Source organism: Furipterus horrens, unplaced genomic scaffold (genome assembly GCF_987537825.1).
Source record: "Furipterus horrens unplaced genomic scaffold, mFurHor1.1.pri manual_scaffold_8, whole genome shotgun sequence".
NCBI classification, from domain to species: domain Eukaryota; kingdom Metazoa; phylum Chordata; class Mammalia; order Chiroptera; family Furipteridae; genus Furipterus; species Furipterus horrens.
In genome coordinates, this window is record NW_028327178.1 from 51,841,637 (window position 1) to 51,862,502 (window position 20,866).

At 40.4% G+C, this 20,866-nt stretch overlaps 1 protein-coding gene across 1 annotated transcript; it reads right to left on the bottom strand.

The window, feature by feature from the left end:
- Positions 1 to 625: 625 nt before the first annotated feature.
- On the bottom strand, positions 626 to 1,201 carry LOC150002901 (transmembrane protein 14C). Its single transcript, XM_090285152.1, has one exon. It carries the CDS (start codon positions 1,079 to 1,081, stop codon positions 734 to 736), a length of 348 nt encoding a protein of 115 aa, XP_090141278.1. The 5' UTR covers positions 1,082 to 1,201; the 3' UTR covers positions 626 to 733.
- Positions 1,202 to 20,866: the final 19,665 nt, after the last annotated feature.

The following is a 20,866-nucleotide window of genomic DNA, read 5'->3' on the forward strand; positions in this document are numbered from 1 at the left end:
CTACAACAGTATTATGTTGCTTCTGAAATGAGAGAAGAAACTTGTTAAAATATGTATTGTTTTTTTCCTGTTTATTATGCTTTTCTAAAAACTAAAGCATCCAAAGCACCCTAAATTTGCTTCATATTTCCCCTCTGCCCTCCTCCTTCCTTTCTCTCTTTCCTTTTCCTTCTCTCCCTCCCCTTCCTCCAGAAAGTTCAAAGAAGGTGGGTCTCAGTTGAGGGAAGAGGAGTCCTCTGCAGTCACTGTGTTTTATTATTATTATTTTTTTTATTATTTATAGTAAACTTTATTTCCATTGATATTTCCTTTAACATACTTTCAAAGTAGGTCTGTGCTCTAATATGGGCAAAAGAATAGATATCCCAAATCTCATAAGATTTTTTTTTTTTTTTATAATGTTCCTATGTAGGGTGTGAGGGGTTTCATGGCCCCCAATGTTGACACCTAACATTTCACCCTTTGAGACTTTCTGTAAAAATACATAAAGAAGAAATAACATCAACATATAAGAATCAAATTATATGAGGGTATTATAACAATAAACTCTTATGTTATACGCTACCCATCTCTTTAGGGTTGTAGTAATAATGACGGATATTTTTCTCTGGGAAGTTCAGTTTGTTTTTTAAGTAAAATGTCAGCATATGTGAAAATGCTGCACTTATTTCTCTTAATATACTAAAAGTAGTGGAAGTTTTAAAATTCTTCAAGAGTCCAAGCTGGAACATGACTATGACTGATGGGGTCTATTGAACACACTAATTCCAAGTTTGGCAACCATCAGCAAACTGGCACCAGCAATTAAGCCTGCAGGCATAAACTTTCCAGAGTGGTAGAATCTCATGCCCATAATGCCAGCCAAGGTTCCAGATGTAGCTAGGAAAACCCAAATGTTCCTTGGATCCTGAGAGAGCTGATAAGCACCCAGGCCTGCTAAGCCACCAAAGAGGAGCCCAGCAGCCAGCGATGGGACGCTACCTGCTTTTGCATAGCCAATGATCCCACCAGAAGCAACCAGTGCTGCATAGCCAAAGCCAATCCAATGTAAAGGCACTAGTGGGTCAGAGTCCTTCGGCATTGTTCTCCTTCACTCAGTCTAGACAGGAGACTACACCCGGGCCTGCGCCACCGTGCCGCTTCCCTGCAGGCGAGCTCCGATCGAAGAGGGAACGAAGCCTGGGGCGGGGAGTCCGGCGCCGGAAGTCCACTGTGTTTTATTAAGGTTAGACAAAATGAATAACTTCCTTTAAAAAAATTGGTTCCAAGTATTCTCTTCTTCTCTAGTCCTCTGGAAAAAATTCAGTGGTACTGCATGAAGGGAAAAATAGTTAATACATCCTGGAGTGAGTGGAAATATCAGACCTTTTCAAGATCACCCACCCTGTGGCAGTTTGGGTGTGCTCTTATCTGTGTATAGAAAGCATGTCAAGACTGATTAAATTATCTAATTAAAATAATGACCACAAAGAGCCTGTATATTTTGGCTCAAGGAAGGTTAGCTCAGCCAGCCCCTTTCCATCCTGTTGAGGTCCTTTTCCTGCTCCAGACACACTCAAAGCCTACAACTTCTCCAACTAACCTGCTCCTGGAAATGTGAGTGGGATCACCACAGGACAGAATTCACTCTGGTGGGACTGAAGATCATTCTTTAGAACACTTTAGACACTCCTGTTAGCAGTATCTATTTACTATAGAGATCTTAAATGTGAAAAATTCAGGAAGTTATTATTTTTAGTTGTACAAAATTGACAAGTGTTTGATTGACTGAACTCACTGTTGTCTTGACTGGGCACTCTTTATATTGCAAAGGTAAAACATAAGATCCACAGAGCATATTCACTAGTTACAAGTAAAGTAATGCCAGAAGAATTTCTGTCATTGTTTTGATACTCCTAGATAACTTTTGAACTAATTTGTCCTGAAATTGTTTGGCTGTCTTGATGCTGTGTGGCACAGCCCAAGAGAGGCACTACTTGGAGGGTCGTGGTTATCCGGAATACTGCTAAAGACACAGGGTATTACTGATGGCTCATTATATTCAAGCCAGATCAGGTTTTTTTGGCCTTGAGTAAAATTTGGGGCATAGCATATGAATATATTATGCATGAGTTAATTTAAATGCAGTCATCAGGAACTTCTCTGAACCTGTCCTCAGTTGTAAGTCTAGCACAGGGTGTGAAACTGATACAGGGAGATCTGGCCAGATTGCTGGCTGATTGAGGGAGGGGGTCACAGGAAACACTGGAGGCCCAGGGGTGAAGCCATGGTGCTAACTCAGCATGTAACAGATTTCTCTGAGTTGAGTAGTGACAACACTGGGTCCCTGTGTGGAGTCTACACAGGCTGGCCAGGGTGATTGACGGAGGGAAAAGCCCTTCTACTCCCTTCCAGTACATGGTGCCATGGGGAGGTGCTGAGTTGCCAGTCAAGCCTGGTAAAAGGATGGGATTGGCTGTGGAAGCTGAACCCTTCCAGAGCACAAACTTTTGAACTGGGAGATTTAAACAGAGGCTAGGAAGAAACACATAGTTTCTTGCCAACCCCCTCACTCGCCCTTCTTTTCCTTGGGTATCTGCACAGAGATGCAGGCTAGAGCTCTCACCAGCCTAGGGGCTGGGGCAGCCTCAGGCAGCTGAACCCCTCTTTTGTTTGGTAACAAAACCATTTCTATGGACATTATAAACATTCTGTTGATCTTGCACTTATTCAGTAAAAGGCTTCCTTTCGTGTATTGGTCCAGTACCCTGTAAGTCCTTAGGAAGCCACAATCTTTGAAAGTTAGAGTATAGAAGTTCATCTTATCTCCTGTACTCGGGAGATGAGGCGCTGGTGAATGAGCAATCTTCAGAAGGGAGGCCAGGCTTTCTACTGACTCTTGAAGTACATGGTAGTTCTTGCAAATGGAGGGAAAATATTGCAACAGTCAGTGAAGTGGTAAATAAATATTTGCTCTGATATTGTACTCTCTGTTGCCCATCCCTACCTACCTCCAAGAACATTTAATAGTATTTCCAATAAGCTATCAGCAATGGCTCAATGAACATTTTTTTTGATATTCAAAAATATTAGTAGATTACTATTTTCATAAAATTTCTTAAGTTCTTTCTGCAGTCTTCTCTTTTTGGGATATGAGACAAGGAGAGAAAAATGTCAGCTTCAGTTGGAAATTTTTTACAAAATGTTCTCATGATTATCTCTCAGTTTTGGGTGCTCTTCATTTTTTTGTGTATATCTAGATTTCCATCTGGTGTCACTTTTCTTCTGCTTGAGGGATTTCCTTTAACATTTCTTGTGGTGTAGATCTGCTGGGGATGAGTCTATCTAAATTCTATATATCCCTGAAAAAGTCTATTTTTGTCTTTGGTTTTGAAAGTTATTTTTTTCTGGGTATAGAATTTCAGGTTGACAGTTTTTTTTTTTTTTTCATTTAGTACTTTAAAGATGTAGAACCGCTGTACTCTACCCTGCCTTGTTTCTGAGGAGAAAACTGCTGTTATTTTAATCTTTTTTTCTTTGTATGTAATATGTCAATTTTCTTAGACTGTTTTTAAGATTTTTCTCTTGGAGGCTATCTCTATGGAATATGCCATGCCTTTCCCCACCCCTTTCTTCCCCCAGGGCATGCGCTCTCTCTGAGCACACCCAAGCCTCTCCTCCTTATTTCATCCCTCGAGGTGTGTATCTTTCTCCCTTTTTCTCCTAAACTCCAATGGCATTTCTGCACCTTGTGTAACTTCTAAATAAGGTTTCCCTTATTAAAAAATAAAGATTTTTCTCTTTACCACTGGTTTTAAGCAATTTGATTATGATATACCTTGGCATGATTTTCCTTATATTTGTTGTATTTGGAGTTGAAGTTCTTGACTTCGTGGATTTAGAATTTTCATCAAATCCGGAAAAAAATGTTGCTATTATTTCTTCAAGGTTTTTTTCTGCCTTCTGCCATTGGAGATTTCAGTTACGTACATATTAAGCCTGTAAGTTTCACAACTCAGTGAAATTTTTTAGTCTTTTTCTCATTCAATGTTTCATGTTAGATTATATTATTAAGGTTCAATTTTTATGCAGTTCTGTTGTTAATTTTACCCAATGTATTTTCATTTCAGATATTCTACTTTGCATATCTAAGAGTTGTATTTGAGTCTTTATTGTATCTTCTATGTCTCTACTTAACACAGTTATGCCTTTCTTTACATTCTTAAACATTGAATATAGTTACAACAACTGTTTTAATGTTCTTGTCTACAAATCTATCCTTTGGGTCATATCTAAATCTGTGCATATTTTTTAAGTATATTTTATTGATTATGTTGTTACAGTAGTCTCAATTTTTTCCCCTTTGCTCCCCTCTGCCCAGTACTCCCCTTCCCTCCAGCAATCCCACCCCTCTTAGTTCATGTCCATGTGTTGTGCATATAAGTTTTTTGGCTTCACCCTTTCCTATATTATTCTTAACTTCCTCCTGTCTATTTTCTACCAACCAGTTACTTCTTGATCCTTGCACCATTTTCCCATTTTTCCCCCTTCCCCCTCCCAGCTGGTAACCCTCCAATGATCCTCATACCTATGATTCTGTTCCTATTTTGGTTTGCTTAGTTGGATTTTGTTTTTATTTTTCAGATTCAGTTGTTGATAATTGTGACTTTATTTTATTTTAATGTTCATAATTTTGATCTTCTTTTTCTTAGTTAAGTCCCTTTGACATTTCATATAATAATAGCTTGGTGATGATGAGTTCTTTTAGCTTTACTTTGTCTGGGAAGCACTTTATCTGCCCTTTCATTCTAAATGATAGCTTTGCTTGATAGAGTAATCTTGGTTGTAGGTCCTTGCTTTTCATCACCTTGACCACTTCTTACCACTGCCTTCTTGCCTGCAAAGTTTCTTTTGAGAAATCAGCTGATAATCTTACAGGAACTTCTTTGTAAGTAACTCCCTGCTTTTCTCTTGCTACTTTTAAGATTCTCTTTTTATCTTGAACCTTTGGCATTTTAATTATGTGTCTTGGTGTGGTCCTCTTTGGGTCTAACTTGTTTGGGACTCTGTGTGCTTTCTGGACTTTTATGTCTATTTCCTTTGCCAAATTTGGGCAGTTTTCCTTCATTATTTTCTCACATAAGTTTTCAACTTCTTGCTCTTCCTCTTATCCTTCTGGCACCCCTATGATTTAGATGTTGGCACGTTTAAAGTTATCCCAGAGGTTCCTAAGCCTCTCTTCAGTTTTTTAATTTGTGTTCCTCATTCTGTACTGGTTAACTGTTTTCTTCTTTCTTATGTTCCAAATCATTGATTTGAATCCTGGTTTTCTTCCCTTTGCCATTGGTTTTGTGTGGATTTTCCTTTGTTTCATTTAGCATAGCCTTCACTTCTTCCCTTATGTGTTTGCCGTACCTAAGCATATCTGTCAAGCCTGTGAGCATCTTTATCACCAGTGTTTTGAACTCTGTGTCAGTTAGGTTGGCTATCTCCTCGTTGCTTAGTTCTCCCATTGGAACCTTGATCCATTCCCCCTTTTGGGCCATACTTCTCTGTCTCCTCATCTTGACAGGCTCCTGTGTTTATTTGCCTCTGTGTCTTAGGTAGAGCTGTAGCTCCTGTTACATCATAAGGGGAGGAGACTTAGGTATTCATCAATACAGGGTGACCCATTTCACCACGTTGTGGAGCTGTGTGTAGGGGAAGGGTTGGAGAGAGAACAATGCCACTTGCTCAGCACTTGCCCCTTTTCCAGTCACTTCTCCCACTTCGTATGGGACTGGCTCCTTTCTAGCTGTTGCCCTGGCTGTTGATTCCAGGGTGGGTGAGTCTGTGGATGTTCTAGGACCATGAGGCTCTTTAAACAAGCGGACTCTGCTGAGAGACTGCCAGTTTCTTCCTCCAGCCTGACCCTCACTGGTTTGCACAGTCAAAAGCAATGAGGCTTGATTTTCCCTGGTGCTGGGACCATGAGCTGCAGTGTCTGGTCTGGTGCTGGGAGCACTCCCTAGGTGCCCCTCCCACCTTTTAAAAATGTATGGCTGCACTTTCTGCCAGCCTACCACTGCCACTGCTCCTGCTGCTACCACACCGCTCCTCTCTGCCCTGGCTCCACCCCTCCTACCTGTCTGGATGAGTATTTCATTATATCTTTGTTTGTTGGACTTCCATGCAGCTCAATTTTCTGAAACTTCTGGTCGTCTCTAGTTTGGAGGTAGTTGTATTCTTTCTTAGTTGTGGAGGGAGACACAGCGTGTCTGTCTAGGCCTCCATCTTGGCTAGAAGTCCTAAATCTGTACATATTGATTGGTGTTTCTTTTTCTCATGGGTTGTATTTCCCTGCTCATTTTCATGGCTGGTAATTTTTTATTAGATGCTAGATATTTCATCGATATGTATTACTTTGTAGGGCACTGGGTTTTTCGTATTTAGTTAGGTCATTTTAAGCTTTGTTCTGGGATGTAGTTAAGTTGCTTGGAAGCTGTTTGATCCTTATGAGTTGTTGTTGTTGTTGTTGTTGGCAGCCGTCCGTCTCGAGAGACGATGGTGTAGCTTCTTAAGAGTCTATCTGCACCACCGAGAATGGCTGTGCAGTCCAACTCGGGAGTGACACGGTATCTGTCTCCTCCCGTGTTGAATCGACGTCTTGTGATGACGCTGGAGTGTCCTCTCCAGTGAAACTGAAGCTACAGAGCCTGGGCAGGGTGATATGGAGGGTCTGCGGTTGCCCATGCAGCAGACCCCCCCTCTCTTTGCAGCTGAAGGATCCAAGGGAAAGACGGAGTCAATACAGCTTGGCTTCAGGTGCGCCGCAGGAGTTGCCGGTGTTGACTACAACGTCAAACCGCCTTAGGGACTCCGGCTCCGGATTTTCTGTCGGGGTTTACTCCCTTAGCCTTTCCCCTGAAGAGGTATGCCGCAAGGCAGCGGAGGTTTTTTGGAGTCAGAGTTTTCCTTCTCTGATGTGCCCTGACTGGAAGATCGAACCAGCGACACTTAGCTCGCAGGCCGACGCTCAATCCACTGAGCCAAACCAGCCAGGGCTTGAGGATTATAAATAAACTAACTAAATAAATAATAAAAAGAAATTTAACCCTAAGAAAGACCAGAAACATTTCTTCATCAGAATCAAAAATGGAAAAGCCAAATGTTTGTTCAGTCACTTTAAAAAACTGTGTCTTAGTCTTTACTGGTATGGCTCAATGGACTGCGCACCGGCCTGCGAACTGAAAGGACACTGGTTTGACTCCCAGCAGGGTACAAGCCTGGGTTGCGGGCCAGGTCCCCAGTTGGGAGCGTACGAGAAGCAAATGTTGATGTTTCTCTCGCACATCAGTTTCTCCCTTTCTCCCTCCCTTCCCTCTCTCTAAAAATAATAAGTTAATGAAATTTTTAAAAAACTGTATCTTAAGATCTAAGACAGGGTTATAAAACAAAATAATGCACCAAAAATTAATTTAGGGGAATGGGTCAACAAGTAATACAATTTCATTGTCAAGAATGCTAGATCAGCCCAGGCCGGGCGGCTTCGTGACCTGAAGCGCCATCCCATGCACCACAAGGTTGTGGTTCAATCCCCAGAGCACATACCTCGGTTGCAGGTTTGATTCCTGGTCAGGGAGCATATACGAGGTAACTCATCAACATTTCTCTCCTACCTCTGTGTTTCTTTCTCTCCCCCACACCTTCCCTCCCTTCCTGTCTCTGTAAAATCAATAAAAATATCCTCAGGTGAGGATTTTTAAATATTTTTTTTAAGACAAGACTGAAAAAACAAAGAAGAACCCTGGCTGGTGTGGCTCAGCAGACTGAGCACCGGCCTGCAAACCAAAAGGCCACTGGTTCAATTCCTGGTCAGGGCACATGCCTGGGTTTCGGGCCAGATCCCTAATTGGGGGCACGCGAGAGGCAACCAGTCACACATCGATGCTTCTCCCCTCTTTTTCTCCCCCACTTCCCCTCTAAAAGTTAATGAATAAAATATTTTTTAAAAATATTAAAAAGCTATCATCTATGCAGGCATCTAGTTGTCTAGGCTATTTTTTTTCTTGCCTGTGGTAAAATTGGTTTCCTTATACATCGTTTCTCCTAAAGGTCTCCTTTTGACCTTTCAATTCTTTTCTGCATCATACCAACCCTTCCAAGAGTCTCACAATGCTGAGAGACCTGATGAGTATTGCTTTTAAACTTTGTTAGGTGGGACCCGAGTAGCCCCTGGTTCAGAACTTTTTTTCCTTTCTTCTGAGGTACTATATCTGATGGCCTATATATTGGGACATTGTCCAATCTGGATGGCGGGCTGCTCCTGTGCCCTGTGAACTCCAGCCACCTTAGCTTCTCTGAATTCTCAACTATCTCTTTAACTCAAGTGATACCATAGGGCTCAATTTGAGTTTCCCCTCCTGCCTTGGAGCCTGGAAACTCTCGCTTGGTGGTAAACTGAGACAGCCATAGGGCTCATTTTGTTTGTTTTTTTCCTCTCAGGGATTATTATCGTGTATTATCTGTACTCCAATGTCTAGAAGCCATTGTTTTCTATGTGTTGTCCAGCATTTAATTTTTTTGAGATGAGAAGATAAATCTGGTTCTTGTTACTCTGTTGTGGCAGAATAGGTATTCTTTTAGGCTCTGGAATACAGGAATCACTAAGCTTGCATTAGCCTCTGCTCATATGGAGCTAATAACATGAAGTGTAAAGGAGTTTTCATATTTATTCATTCAACAAACTTGCTTGGTTTCCTACTGTGTGTGACAGTGCCCAGAGGTATAGAAATACAGCCCATGCTCTCAATGTCCTTGTCCTCTAGCTGATGTTTCATGCTCTATCCACAAACAGCTTAATAGGAGAGGAGTCTGATTGGAGGACAGGGTAACAATGTTTTACTCTTTGTTCTGAAATCAGTCTACCACTGGACTTTTCTCTAGCATACATCTACTTCTACAGTTGGCCTCACTGGCTCCACCCCCACCCCATTTGCTTAGTAGCAGGCACCAGACTAAGACCAAGCAGGGTTTACTTGAGAATTGGTTAGCACCTTATTGTTAGGACTTTAAGAATGACCTCATGCTTTGGAAAATAGCCATAGAATGTGAAAAACCTAAAAATGAGAGATAACAGCTAGAGATTTGGTTTTGCTTAAACCTATACAGCTTTACAGCTGGGGTGGATATTTGCCTCAACTGGTGGCCTTGTATTCTGAGATCGGGGACCTGAGCAAGAGCTGCTACAAGAAATGTCTTTTGGTTTCCTCAGGTCACCATTCTCTCACGCATTTACTCATTTAGTCAGTATAAAACATAATGCAGACCTTTCCATATAGAAGACAGTGAAAGAGTGAGGTATGTGAGAGGAAGGCAGGGAGAAGCTGGATAAATACTAAATGTTCTAGAAGAGGGGAAAAAGATGAATGCAGGTTCATTTCCACAAAGAACCAATGATGCACTTTAGGAATCATAGTGTATGAAGATATATCAACAAGAATATTGCAACAGCTAATTTTAAATCTATGCCTCACTGTTCCATTTAGGAAAGGAGGAAAGGTGACTCTTCTGTATGTAGAGCATTTATCTTTTGGTTTATCTGCAGATACTACAAAACTCTGTTTAATTATATGTTCAATTGATAAGAGAGAGACCCAGTTGTTCAGCTGTTGGGATTAGTGATTGGGGTGAAGAGATAGAAGAGAGAGGATGACAGTGCCACAGAGATGTCAGTACATTTGTATAGCTCAGGTTGCATTCCTGAGCCAGTCTCTCCCTTGGCATGGGATCAACTGATTTGGATGATCTGAGGCTCTGCTCTCAGTCAGTCCTGTAGCTAGAAGAGATCTAACTCAATTTACCCTGAGGTTCTTGTCATTGATAGGGTGAGGGATAAAAGTTGACCAATTATTGAATGGCGAGCCAAATTCTCTTTGACCCAGTATACTCTAAACTTATTTGTCTATAGAACTTTTTTTACATAAAATATATTAACAGTCCATGAAACTCTGTCTCCGGAGCTAGGCTGCTAAAGAAAGATTCCTTTTGCCCCAAAGGGCAGCAGGAAATACTTTGCAGATGGAAGCATCACTGGATAGCCTTTGGGAAACCCTAGTTTACACATGGAAAAGTTCAATCAGTATGATAGTAGTTCATTTTTTAAAAAATTTTCCCAGTACCCCCACTTCCTCCAGCATTCCCATCTCCTCTTAGTTCACGTCCATGGGTCGTGTATATATATAAGTTTCTTAGCTTCACCCTTTCCTATATTATTTTTTAAAAATTAGTTAATTTTTATAACAATAAAAAATAACAATTCCCCCCTCTCAGACCTCAGACCCTTTATAATCTTATAAAGGACAATGGGCAAAGGTCTTGTGCTCCTCTAGCTGCTTCAAGCTGGACATGGTCATTGTCCTACGTACCCTTGGTCCAGAAATCCCTAATAAAAGTCAGGGTGTAATGGAGATATATCTTCATACACTTTGGTTCCCACATAGGGAAGGATCTTGCAGACTGCAGGTCAGTTGGCTGTCCCTGGACAACGGTGCGCTTGGTTTAACAGGCTGGCATCCTTGTTGTAGTCCAGTTACTTAGTTCAGCCAAACCATTTAGTCTCAGGAGGCAGTGATGCAGACAGGATTAAGTGAGGCCTATCTGTACAGAAAATCACTCAGATAATGAGATCATAGACTTTTGCCTTCTCGTTCAATTTTACTCGTTTGTGTTGTTCATTAGTCTCCTGTATTAGGTGATATCATATGGTATTTTTCTTTCATTGCCTGGCTTATTTCACTGAGCATAATTCTCTCTAGTTCCATCCATGTTGTTGCAAATGGTAGAAGTTCCTTCTTTCGCTACATAGTACTCCATTGTGTAAATGTACCATGGTTTCTTGATCCACTCATCTACAGATGGGCACTTAGGTTGTTTCCAGCTTTAGCTATTATAAATAGTGCTGCTATGAACATATTGGTGCATAGGTTCTTTTGAACCGGTGTTTCAGGATTCTTCAGGAATAATCCTAGTAATGGAATTGCTGGTTCAAAATGCAGTTCCATTTTTAGTTTTTTGAGGAATTTCCATACTGTTTTCCATAATGGCTGCACCATTCTACATTCCCACCAACAGTGCACTAGTTTTCCTTTTTCTTCGCATCCTTGCCAGCATTTGTTGTTTGTTGATTTGTTGCTGATGGCCATTCTGACTGTTGTGAGGTGGTATCTCATTGTGGTTTTTATTTGCATCTCTCTGATGGCTAGTGATGTTGAGCATTCTTTCATATGCCTTTGGACCCTCTGTATGTCCTCTTTGGAGAAGTGTTTGTTCAGGTACTTTGCCCATTTTTTAATTGGGTTGTCTGTCTTCTTGGCGTTGAGTTGTATAAGTTCTTTATATATTTTGGAGATCAATCTCTTGTCTGAGGTGTCATTGGCAAATATGTTTTCCCATATGGTTGGTTCCCTTTTCATCTTGCTGATGTTTTCTCTAGCTGAGCAGAAAATATTTAGTTTGATGTAGTCCCATTTGTTTTTTCTTTCCTTTATTTCCCTTGCTTTAGGGGATATATTGCTATGTGGGTATCTAAAATTTTTCTGCCTATGTTTTACTCTAAGACATTTATGGTGTCATGGCTTACATTTAAGTCTTTGATCCTTCTTGAGTTTATTCTGGTGTATGGTGTAAGTTGGTGGTCTAGTTTCATTTTTTTGCATGTCCCTGTCCAGTTCTCCCAGTACCATTTGTTGAAGAGTATCTTTGCACTCCATTTGATGTTCCTTCCCCCTTTGTCAAATATTAGTTGATCATATAAATATGGGTTTATTTCTGGGCTCTCTATTCTGTTCCATTGATCTATATGTCTGTTCTTAGCCCGTACCAGACTGTTTGATTACCATGGCCTTGTAGTATAGTTTGGTATCAGGTATTGTGATTCCTCCTACTGTGTTCTTCCTCAAGATTGCTGTGCTATTCATGGTCTTTTTTTGGTTCCATAAAAAATTTTGAAGTATTTGTTCTAGGTCTGTGAAATATGTCATTGGTATTTTAATAAGGATTGCATCAAATCTCTACATTGCTTTGGGTAGTATGGCCATTTTGATGATGTTGATTCTTCCCATCCATGAACATGGTATATGCTTCCATTTATTTGTATCTTCCTTAATTTTTTTCTCCAGTGTTATGTAGTTGTCTGAGTACAGGTCTTTTACCTCCTTGGTTAAGTTTATTCCTAGGTACTTTATTTTTCTTGTTGCTATAGTAAATGGGATTTTTCTTCTAGTTTCTGTCTCTGATATATTATTTTTGGTGTACAGAAATGTCTTTCATTTCTGAATATTGACGTTGTACCCTGCTATTTTGCCAAATTCACTTATTAGGTCGAGTAGTTTTTTTGTGAAGTCTATAGGGTTTTCTATGTACACTATCATGTCATCTGCAAATAATGACAGTTTTACTTCCTCTCTTTTAATTTGGATTTTTTTTTTCTTTTGTGATTGCTATGGCTACAACTTCCAAGACTATGTTGAATAGGAGTAGGGAGAGTGGAAATCCTTGTCTTGTTCCTGATCTCAGGGGGAATGCTTTCAGTTTTTGCCCCTTGAGTATGATGTTGGCTTCAGGTTTCTCCTATATGGCCTTTATTATGTTGAGGTATGCTCCTTCTATTCCCATTTTACTGAGTGTTTTCATCATAAATGCGCGTTGTACTTTATCAAGTGCTTTTCAGCATCTATTGATATGATTATGTGATTTTTGTCTTTTATTTTGTTTATGTGGTATATTACATTTATTGATTTGCAAGTAATTAAACAATCCTTGAATTCTTGGGTCAATCCCACTTGATCATGGTGTATGCTCTTTTTAATGTGTTGCTAGATCCCATTTGCCAATATTTTGTTGAGGATTTTAGCATCTATGTTCATCAACGATATTGGCCTGTAATTCTCTTTCTTTGTTGTGTCTTGACCTGGTTTTGGGATTACAGTAATATTGGCTTCATAGAAAGAGTTTGGGAGTCTTCCTTCATCTTGGATTTTTTGGAAGAGTCTGAGAAGGATAGAAGTTAGTTCTTCCCTAAATGTTTTGTAAAATTCACCTGTGAAGCCATCCTGTCTAGGGCTTTTGAGTGCTGGGAGTTTTCTGATTACTGCTTTATTTTCACTAGTTGTTATTGGTCTGTTCATGCTTTCTGCTTCTTCTCGATTCAGTTTTGGAAGATTTTATGTTTCTAGAAATGTGTCCATTTCATCTAGATTGTCAAATTTCTGGTAATACTGTTGTCTGTATTGATTTATTAACATTTCTTTGTATTTCTGTGGTATCAGTTGTGATTTCTCCTTTTTCATTTTTGATTTTATTTATTTGGGTTTTTTCCCTTTTTTTTTCTTGATGAGCCTAGATAAAGGCTTGCCATTTTTGATTATCTTTTCAAAGAACCATCTCTTGGTTTTATTGATCTTTTCAATTGTTTGTTTAGTCTCTATATCATTTAATTCTGCTCTGATCTTGATGATTTTCTTTCTTCTACTTGCACTTGGATTTGTTGTTGTTCCTCTAGTCTTGTAGCTGTTGGGTTAGAGTTTTTATTTGAGATTCTTCTATCTTTTTTAGGTAGGCTTGTATTGCTATGAACTTTCCTCTCAGGACTGATTTCATTGTATCCCACAGGTTTTGGGTTGTTGTGTGTTCATTATCATTTGTTTCCAGAAACTTTTTTGATTTCTTCCTTGATGTCATTGTTAAACCATTCATTATTTAATACCATGTTATTCATTCTCCCTGAGTTTGAATGTCTTTGAGTATTTTCCTTGAGTTTGATTTCCAGTTTCAAGCCACTATGATATGAAGATGCTTGATATAATTTTAATATTCTTGAATTTGTTCAGGCTTGTTTTGTGTCTTACTATGTGACATATCTTTGAAAATATTCCATGTGCACTTGAAAAGAATGCACATTTTGCTTCTTTGAGGTGAAAAGTTCTATATATATCAACTATGTCCATGTGATATAGACTGTTGTTCAATGCCTCAATATCTTTGGCATTTCTTTGCTTTGAATAACTGTCCATTGTTGACAATGGGGTGTTAAAGTCCCATACTATGAGTGTGTTGTTGTCTATATCCTTCCCAAAGTCTTTCAAAATTGTCCTTATATATTTGGGTCCTCCTATGTTGGGTGCATATATGTTTACTAGGGTTATATCTTCTTGATGGATTTCTCCCTTAAGTATTATGAAATGTCCTTCTTTGTCTTTTTTTATGGCCTTTGCTGTAAAATCTGTTTTGTCTGATATGAATATTGCTACCCCAGCCTTTTTCATGTCCATTTGCTTGAAATATTTTTTCCATTCCTTATTTTCTGTCTGTGTATATCTTTTGTTCAAATGTGTGTCTCTTGTAGACAGCATATATGTGGGTCATGCTTTCTAATTCATTCAGCTACCCTATGTCATTTTATTGGTGCATTTAATCCATTTACATTTAAGGTTATTACTGATAGGTACTTATTCATTGTCATTTCCCCCCTTTGTACCTGTATTCCTCTCTGTCTCTTCCTGTTTCTTCACCTTCTTAAAGTAGACTGTTTAGCATCTCTTGCAATTCGGGTTTGGTAGAGATGTATTCTTTTAGCCTTCTTTTGTCTGGGAAACTCCTTATTTCACCTTCCATTTTGAATGAGAGCCTTGCTGGATAGTGTATTCTTGGTTGTAGGCCTTTGGTTTTCATTGCTTGGAATAGTTTTTCCATGCCCTTCTGGCTTGTAGTGTTTCTGCTGAGAAATCTGATGATAGCCTTATTGGAGCTCCCTTGTATGTTGTTAGCTGTTTCTCTCTTGCTGCTTTTAGGATTCTCTCTTTGTCTTTGAATGTTGCCATTCTAATTATCATGTGTCTTTAAGTGGGCCTGTTGGGGTTCATCTTCATTGGGACTTTCTGTGCTTCCTGGACTTGCATGATTTTTTCTCTCATCAGGTTAGTAAAGTTTTCTGTCATTAGTTTTTCAAACAGGTTTTCCATCCCTTGCTCCTCTTCTTCTCCTTCTGATATTCCTATAATACGGATATTATTATGTTTCAAATTGTCCTGCAACTCTCTTAAAACCTCTTCATTCTTGTTCAGTCTTTTTTCATTTTGTTGCACTGTCTGGGGATTTTTTTCTACATTGTCCTCCAGCTCACTGATCTGATCTTCTGCTTCCTCTAGCTTGCTTTTAATTCCTTCTACTGTGTTCTTCAACTCAGAAATTGGATTCTTGATTTCCTCATGTCTCTTAATGATAGCTCTATGTCTTTTATCGTGCTCGTGTAATTCTCAGTTAAGTTCCTTGAAGTTTCCCTGGAGTTTCTTGTAGTTTTCCTGGAGTTCTTTTTAGTTTTCTTTGAGCTCACTGATTTCATTGAGCTTCTCTATAATCCATGTTTTGAATTCCATGTCTGATAATTTGCTTTTCTCTATATCATTTAGCACTCTTTCTGGGGATCTCTTCTTTCCTTTTGATGGGGGGAGGTTGTTTCCCCATCTCCCCATTTTTGTGACTCTTATTGTTTGTTGTTTCTTCTTAGATTGATCTGCACTTTTTGGATCTGCCCCTGGTGACATCGGATCGTGTACCAGTCTGGGCCGAGGCAGCCTGTTGGAGGCTACCACAGATCTACTGCCTTTGTCTGTTTTGATAGTAGCTCATTCTTAATTTCCATACTTCTAAGTAGTTTGTATATAGTAAAGATATGATCACAGGTTTTAATTAAGTAGTCTCAAAGGTGAGTATACAAGGTCTGTCTGAAAAGTCCAGTCATTGTTAATATAATGAGAATGGTTTGCATGACATCAATGTAACCTGGAAGCCAAGTACTGTGGACTGGCATGTGCATACATAAACGATGACAACTTCACTGTACTAGTCAGTGGGTGTGGTCAATACCATTGAGTGAGCATGTGTACTCTGTAGCTGTTGTATTAAAAAACTGAGCAATTAGAGCAGTGAATCTGCATCAAATTTTGTGTTATGCTTCAACATTCCTCTGTGGGAACTATTTGATTGGTTCAGACTTTTGGGGATGACGCAATGAGTGCAGCGCAAATAAAAGTGTGGCACAAATGTTTCAAAGATGGTTAAGAACCTTAAATGTGATCCAGGTTTGGAAGGTGATTCCAACAAAGGATTTTGCAGAGTGTTTTGAACAGTGGAAGAGACACTGGGAGAACTCTGAAGTCCCAAGGTGCCTACTTTGTAGGGAACAGAGGTGTCATGGTCTTATGTACAATGTTTCTTGTATCTTGTAGCTTCTTCAGTAAATATCCCTATTTTTCATATTACATGGTTGAATACCTTCTGGACAGTCATTGTATGTATTTAGATATGAAAATACATATTATGTTACAATGTTTGATACTTACTCATTGCTACTGATACAAAAATTCTATTACTAAGAGTTATTCTAAAAATTAGATTGGAAGTTAATGTCATTTTAAAATTATTTGAGGAGACTTTATATAACATTTCTTAAAGAAAACAACAACTGAAAATACTTGACTCACTCATTCAGGTTGGTCTAAATGGACTTCCAAAGATCTAAAAGTCAGACAAGCATTTGTCTATTTCATCTAAAATCACACAGATGTTCATGTTGTCCAAGGATCAAGCAATACAAATCCATACACACTACAAATTACATACAGATTAAACCTTGCCTTGTAAATAGATGTAGCCTTTAAAACTGACAATTGGACATCCCAGCTTCATGTTGATATAACTGTCATTCCTCTCTATTTTTCTTAGTATCTAGTAGGTATTTCTTTTTTTAAGAGTCCTAGCTTTCTTGAGCTACCAAGTCATAAAATCAAGGTAAGGTGACCAGTGCTCTGGCAGCAGCCTATAAACCCTTCTGCTATGCCACTGCTGGAGGTGCCCCTGAAAACCAGACCTCCCTGCTGGAAAAAAGTGAGGGTTGAGGTACACTTGCAGCACAGGCATTGTGGCCCCCTTCTCTCTGGTGTCTAAGAGGGACACAGGACATTTCTGGCCTTGTGGGGGATCAACGACTGGGGAGAGATTTTTGTGGAGACTGAGGAGAGCATACACTCCTGTACTTAATTTATCATTTGCTGTGAAATCAAACAGACCCCAAAAATGTCACAATCCTTTTTCTTTAAAGCTTTATATATGCCTCTGTGTGCTCCAGGGTGGGACAGGTCTCTGTCCTGCCTTCCTCCTTGCGCACCCTCCTCTTTCACCTCTTCCTCCTGTACTTCTCCCTTTTATCTATCACTTATCTATCTATCTATCTATCTATCTATCTATCTATCTATCTATCATCTATCTATCATATTATCTTAGGGAGATAGAGAGAAAAACATCAATTTGTTTTTATACTTGTTGATGCATTCATTGATTAGATTCTTCTTTAAAAAAATATTTATTTATTTTTAGAGAGAGGGGAAGGGAGGGAGGAAGAGAAGGAGAGAAACATCAGTGTAAGAGAGAAATTGTTTGGTTGCCTCTCATATGCACTCTGAATTGGGACTGAATCCACAACCCAGGCATGTGCTTTGACCAAGAATCTAACCAGTGACCTTCTGCTTTGTGGGATGACACTTAACTGAGCCACACTGGTCAGGGCCATTGGTTGATTCTTGTATGTGTCCTGTCTAGGGATGAAACCTGCAACCTTGACGTGTTGGGATGATACACTAACCAACTAAGCTTCCTGTCCAGGGCCTCCTTCATCCCCCTTTCTGCATTTCTCAACCTGCATCTCTTCCTCCTTTACCCCTCCTCCTCCTGTACCCCTCCTCTTGCATCCCTCCTCCTGCACCCCTTTTCTTGCACCCCTTTTCTTGTCCTCATCACATGCTCCTTCCCTCATGCAAGCCTTTCTAGAAAGATGGAGCTACTGCTTGAGGTACACAAGGAACAGTCTCGTGACAGAAGACATCCCCAGGCCATGTGCATGAAAAAAGAAAGAGAGGGTAGAGAGAAGAGAACAGAGAGGGAGCCAGGGGACATGACAAAGAAATGGTAGATATAAAGGGGCTGGAGCAGGATTGGGCAAAGCATATGCTTTCACTGGGCTTTTCTGTTGATAGGTGCCTTTGTGGACTGGGAGTCCCAAAGATCTGAGTCTTAGTTTCAGCTCTGTCACCAAGTCCCAGGGAGATCATGGGCTCATCATTTTCCTCCCCGAGGCTTCAGGCTCCTTCTCTGTAAATGATGGGGCAGGCCAGATAACCTACAAGGTTTCTGCTGGTTCTGTAATTCTTTGTTTCCATTCTTACCAAGGCTCCATAGGAGAGGACTCCTTCCTCAGTTTCCTTAAAATGTGATCTGCAAGGGCAGGCCCAGACTCAGGCTTATAGCTGCACAGTTATAACAACACAGGGAAATCTTGACTCTGCATTTAGTTAGGATGTGCCATACCACCCCCAGGAGCCCCACACAGGTTTTCTGAAGGGCATGGGAGTATGCTTGGAGATTGCTTCATTCATAAACACAGGCTCCCTTCCCACTCCCTGCTAATCTTTAAATTCTGACTCATCTGGGATGAGCACCTTTGTTCTTTTGATGGGAAATTTCCATTGATTGAATGTGCTTAAATCTTTCTTTAAGGGGTTGCCTTTTAAAATATTTTGGTTATTAATGTTTGAGAGTTTTTCTGCTTTTAATAAGGTGGTTCCTTTTTATTTGCTTAACTCTTTTGCTGGGAAAGATTAGAGTAACCACTTGTGCTGGTGGAATTTCAAGCCAACTACTAGTAATAAAAGCCACAATAGTAGCTGGGGGAGAAAACCATCATCATAAAAAGTCCCATCTTCCACCTTTCTCTGCCCTGTTTTTTATATATAGAGGATAAATGCTAAAGTGGAAGCCATAATATTGCTCTGAGTAATAAAAACATTTTTCTGTCATTGAACAGTATTTATTACTACTGTCTTGGGACTTGACATACCAATTTTCTGTTTTGCCAAACAAATGGTGTTACAATTGTGAGAAATAACAGGTAAGGATGCAGAGTCTTGACTACCCTTCCCCATTCTCTGACCTTTTGTTGAGCCTCAGCCAACACACTTAGGCCAGCTAGGACTTGGTTACCATCCTCCATAAGTTTTGAGTGTTTTGAATGTGTTTTCTCACTAGATTGTCAGCTCCTGTACATTTTTGGCCTCTCTCATTACTCAGTGTATAAATGGTGGGCACCAAGGGTCTTCCTAGATCTCTCTTGTTGTGCCTTCTGATGCCTGCGGAGGGCCTCTGCCGTAATGCTGCATTCTGACAGGCCCATGTACGTGGACTCTGACATTGTCTCAGGGAGGGGCTGGGATGTAAGCAGGACTGCCAGATCACTTCACAGAGCCTCTGTTTCTCATGTATAACATGGAAAGAATATCTGTCTAGCTCCTGGAATTAAAGTGAAGGTCAGGGAGATCCAAGATGGCGGAGGAGTAAATGGAAGCTACACTAACCTCCTCCCAGGACCAGTCTGGATTTACAGCTTAATTTTGGAGAAATCATCTGGAATAACCAACGGAACACTAGCTGGAAAGAAGTCTTATAACCACGGAGAGACAGAAAAGGCCGCTACATCACAACTTGACCAGTAGGGAGTGCGGAGACGCGGAAGGGCTGGCTGGGCTCATATGGGTGGCAGCTGAAGGGACTGAGAAACAGCTCAGCAGCCAGGGATTCCCCCTGAGAAGGGCAGGGTCTAAACCCCCAGCTGGGCTTCCCAGCCTACAGCAACAGAGTGGAAAGTAAAATAGTATCAGCTGTGAAAAGCGAAAAGCCACAGGGTTTCTTGCTAGCCGGAGAGAAACAGCAGGAGAAAAAGAGCTCTTAAGTGGATCACATACGAAAATATTTTGGCCACCACTTACCCTGGGCTCAAGCAGAGGGAAGGCAGAGAGGACTGGAGACACTTGGGGAGAGTTTGGCATGGTGGCTTTGAGGGGAGAACTGGAGGAGCAGCCGACTGGGTCCCAGTGCTGACTCATCCCCAGTACTGCGGGTAGACCATTCCCCTCCAAGTGGCGTCAGCCTGAGGGGAAGCAAAAGCCCTGCCTACAGGAATTAAGCTGCCACACCCACAGTCCTTAAGCCTGACAGCTAATCACAGACTGAGTAGATTAACAATCAAAGAAGACAGACAACAGCAGTAGATCCCTGGAAGTCTCCAACAGGCTGCCTAGGGCCAGACTGGTACATGATCTGATGCCACCAGAGGCAGATCCAGGAAGTGCAGATCATTCTAAGAAGCACCAACAAACAATAGGAGTCAAAAAAATGGGGAGACAGAGAAACAACCTCCCATCAAAAGGAAAGGTAGAATCCCCAGAAAGAGTGCTAAATGAAATAGAAGGGAGCGAACTATCAGATATGGAATTCAAAACATGGATTATGGAGAAGCTGAATGAGCTCAGCAGAAACTACAAAGAACTCCAGAAAAACTACAAGGAACTCACAGAAAATTACGTGAGCATGAAAAAGGACATAGAAGCTATCAATAAGAGCCAGGAGGAAATGAAGAATACGATCTCTGAATTGAAGAACACAGTAGAAGGAATTAAAATCAGGCTAGAGGAAGCAGAAGATCGGATCAGCGAGCTGGAGGACAACGTACACAAAAACTCCCAGACAATGCAACAAAATGAAAAAAGACTGAACAAGACTGAAGAGGTTCTAAGACAGCTGCAGGACAACATGAAACGTAATAATATCCGTATCATAGGAATTCCAGAAGGAGAAGAAGAAGAGCAAGGGATAGAATACCTCTTTGAAAAACTAATGACAGAAAACTTCCCTAACATGACGAGAGAAAGAGTCACGCAAGTCCAGGAAGCACAGAGGGTCCCAATGAAGATGAACCCCAACAGGCCCACCTCAAGACACATCATAATTAAAATGGCAACAT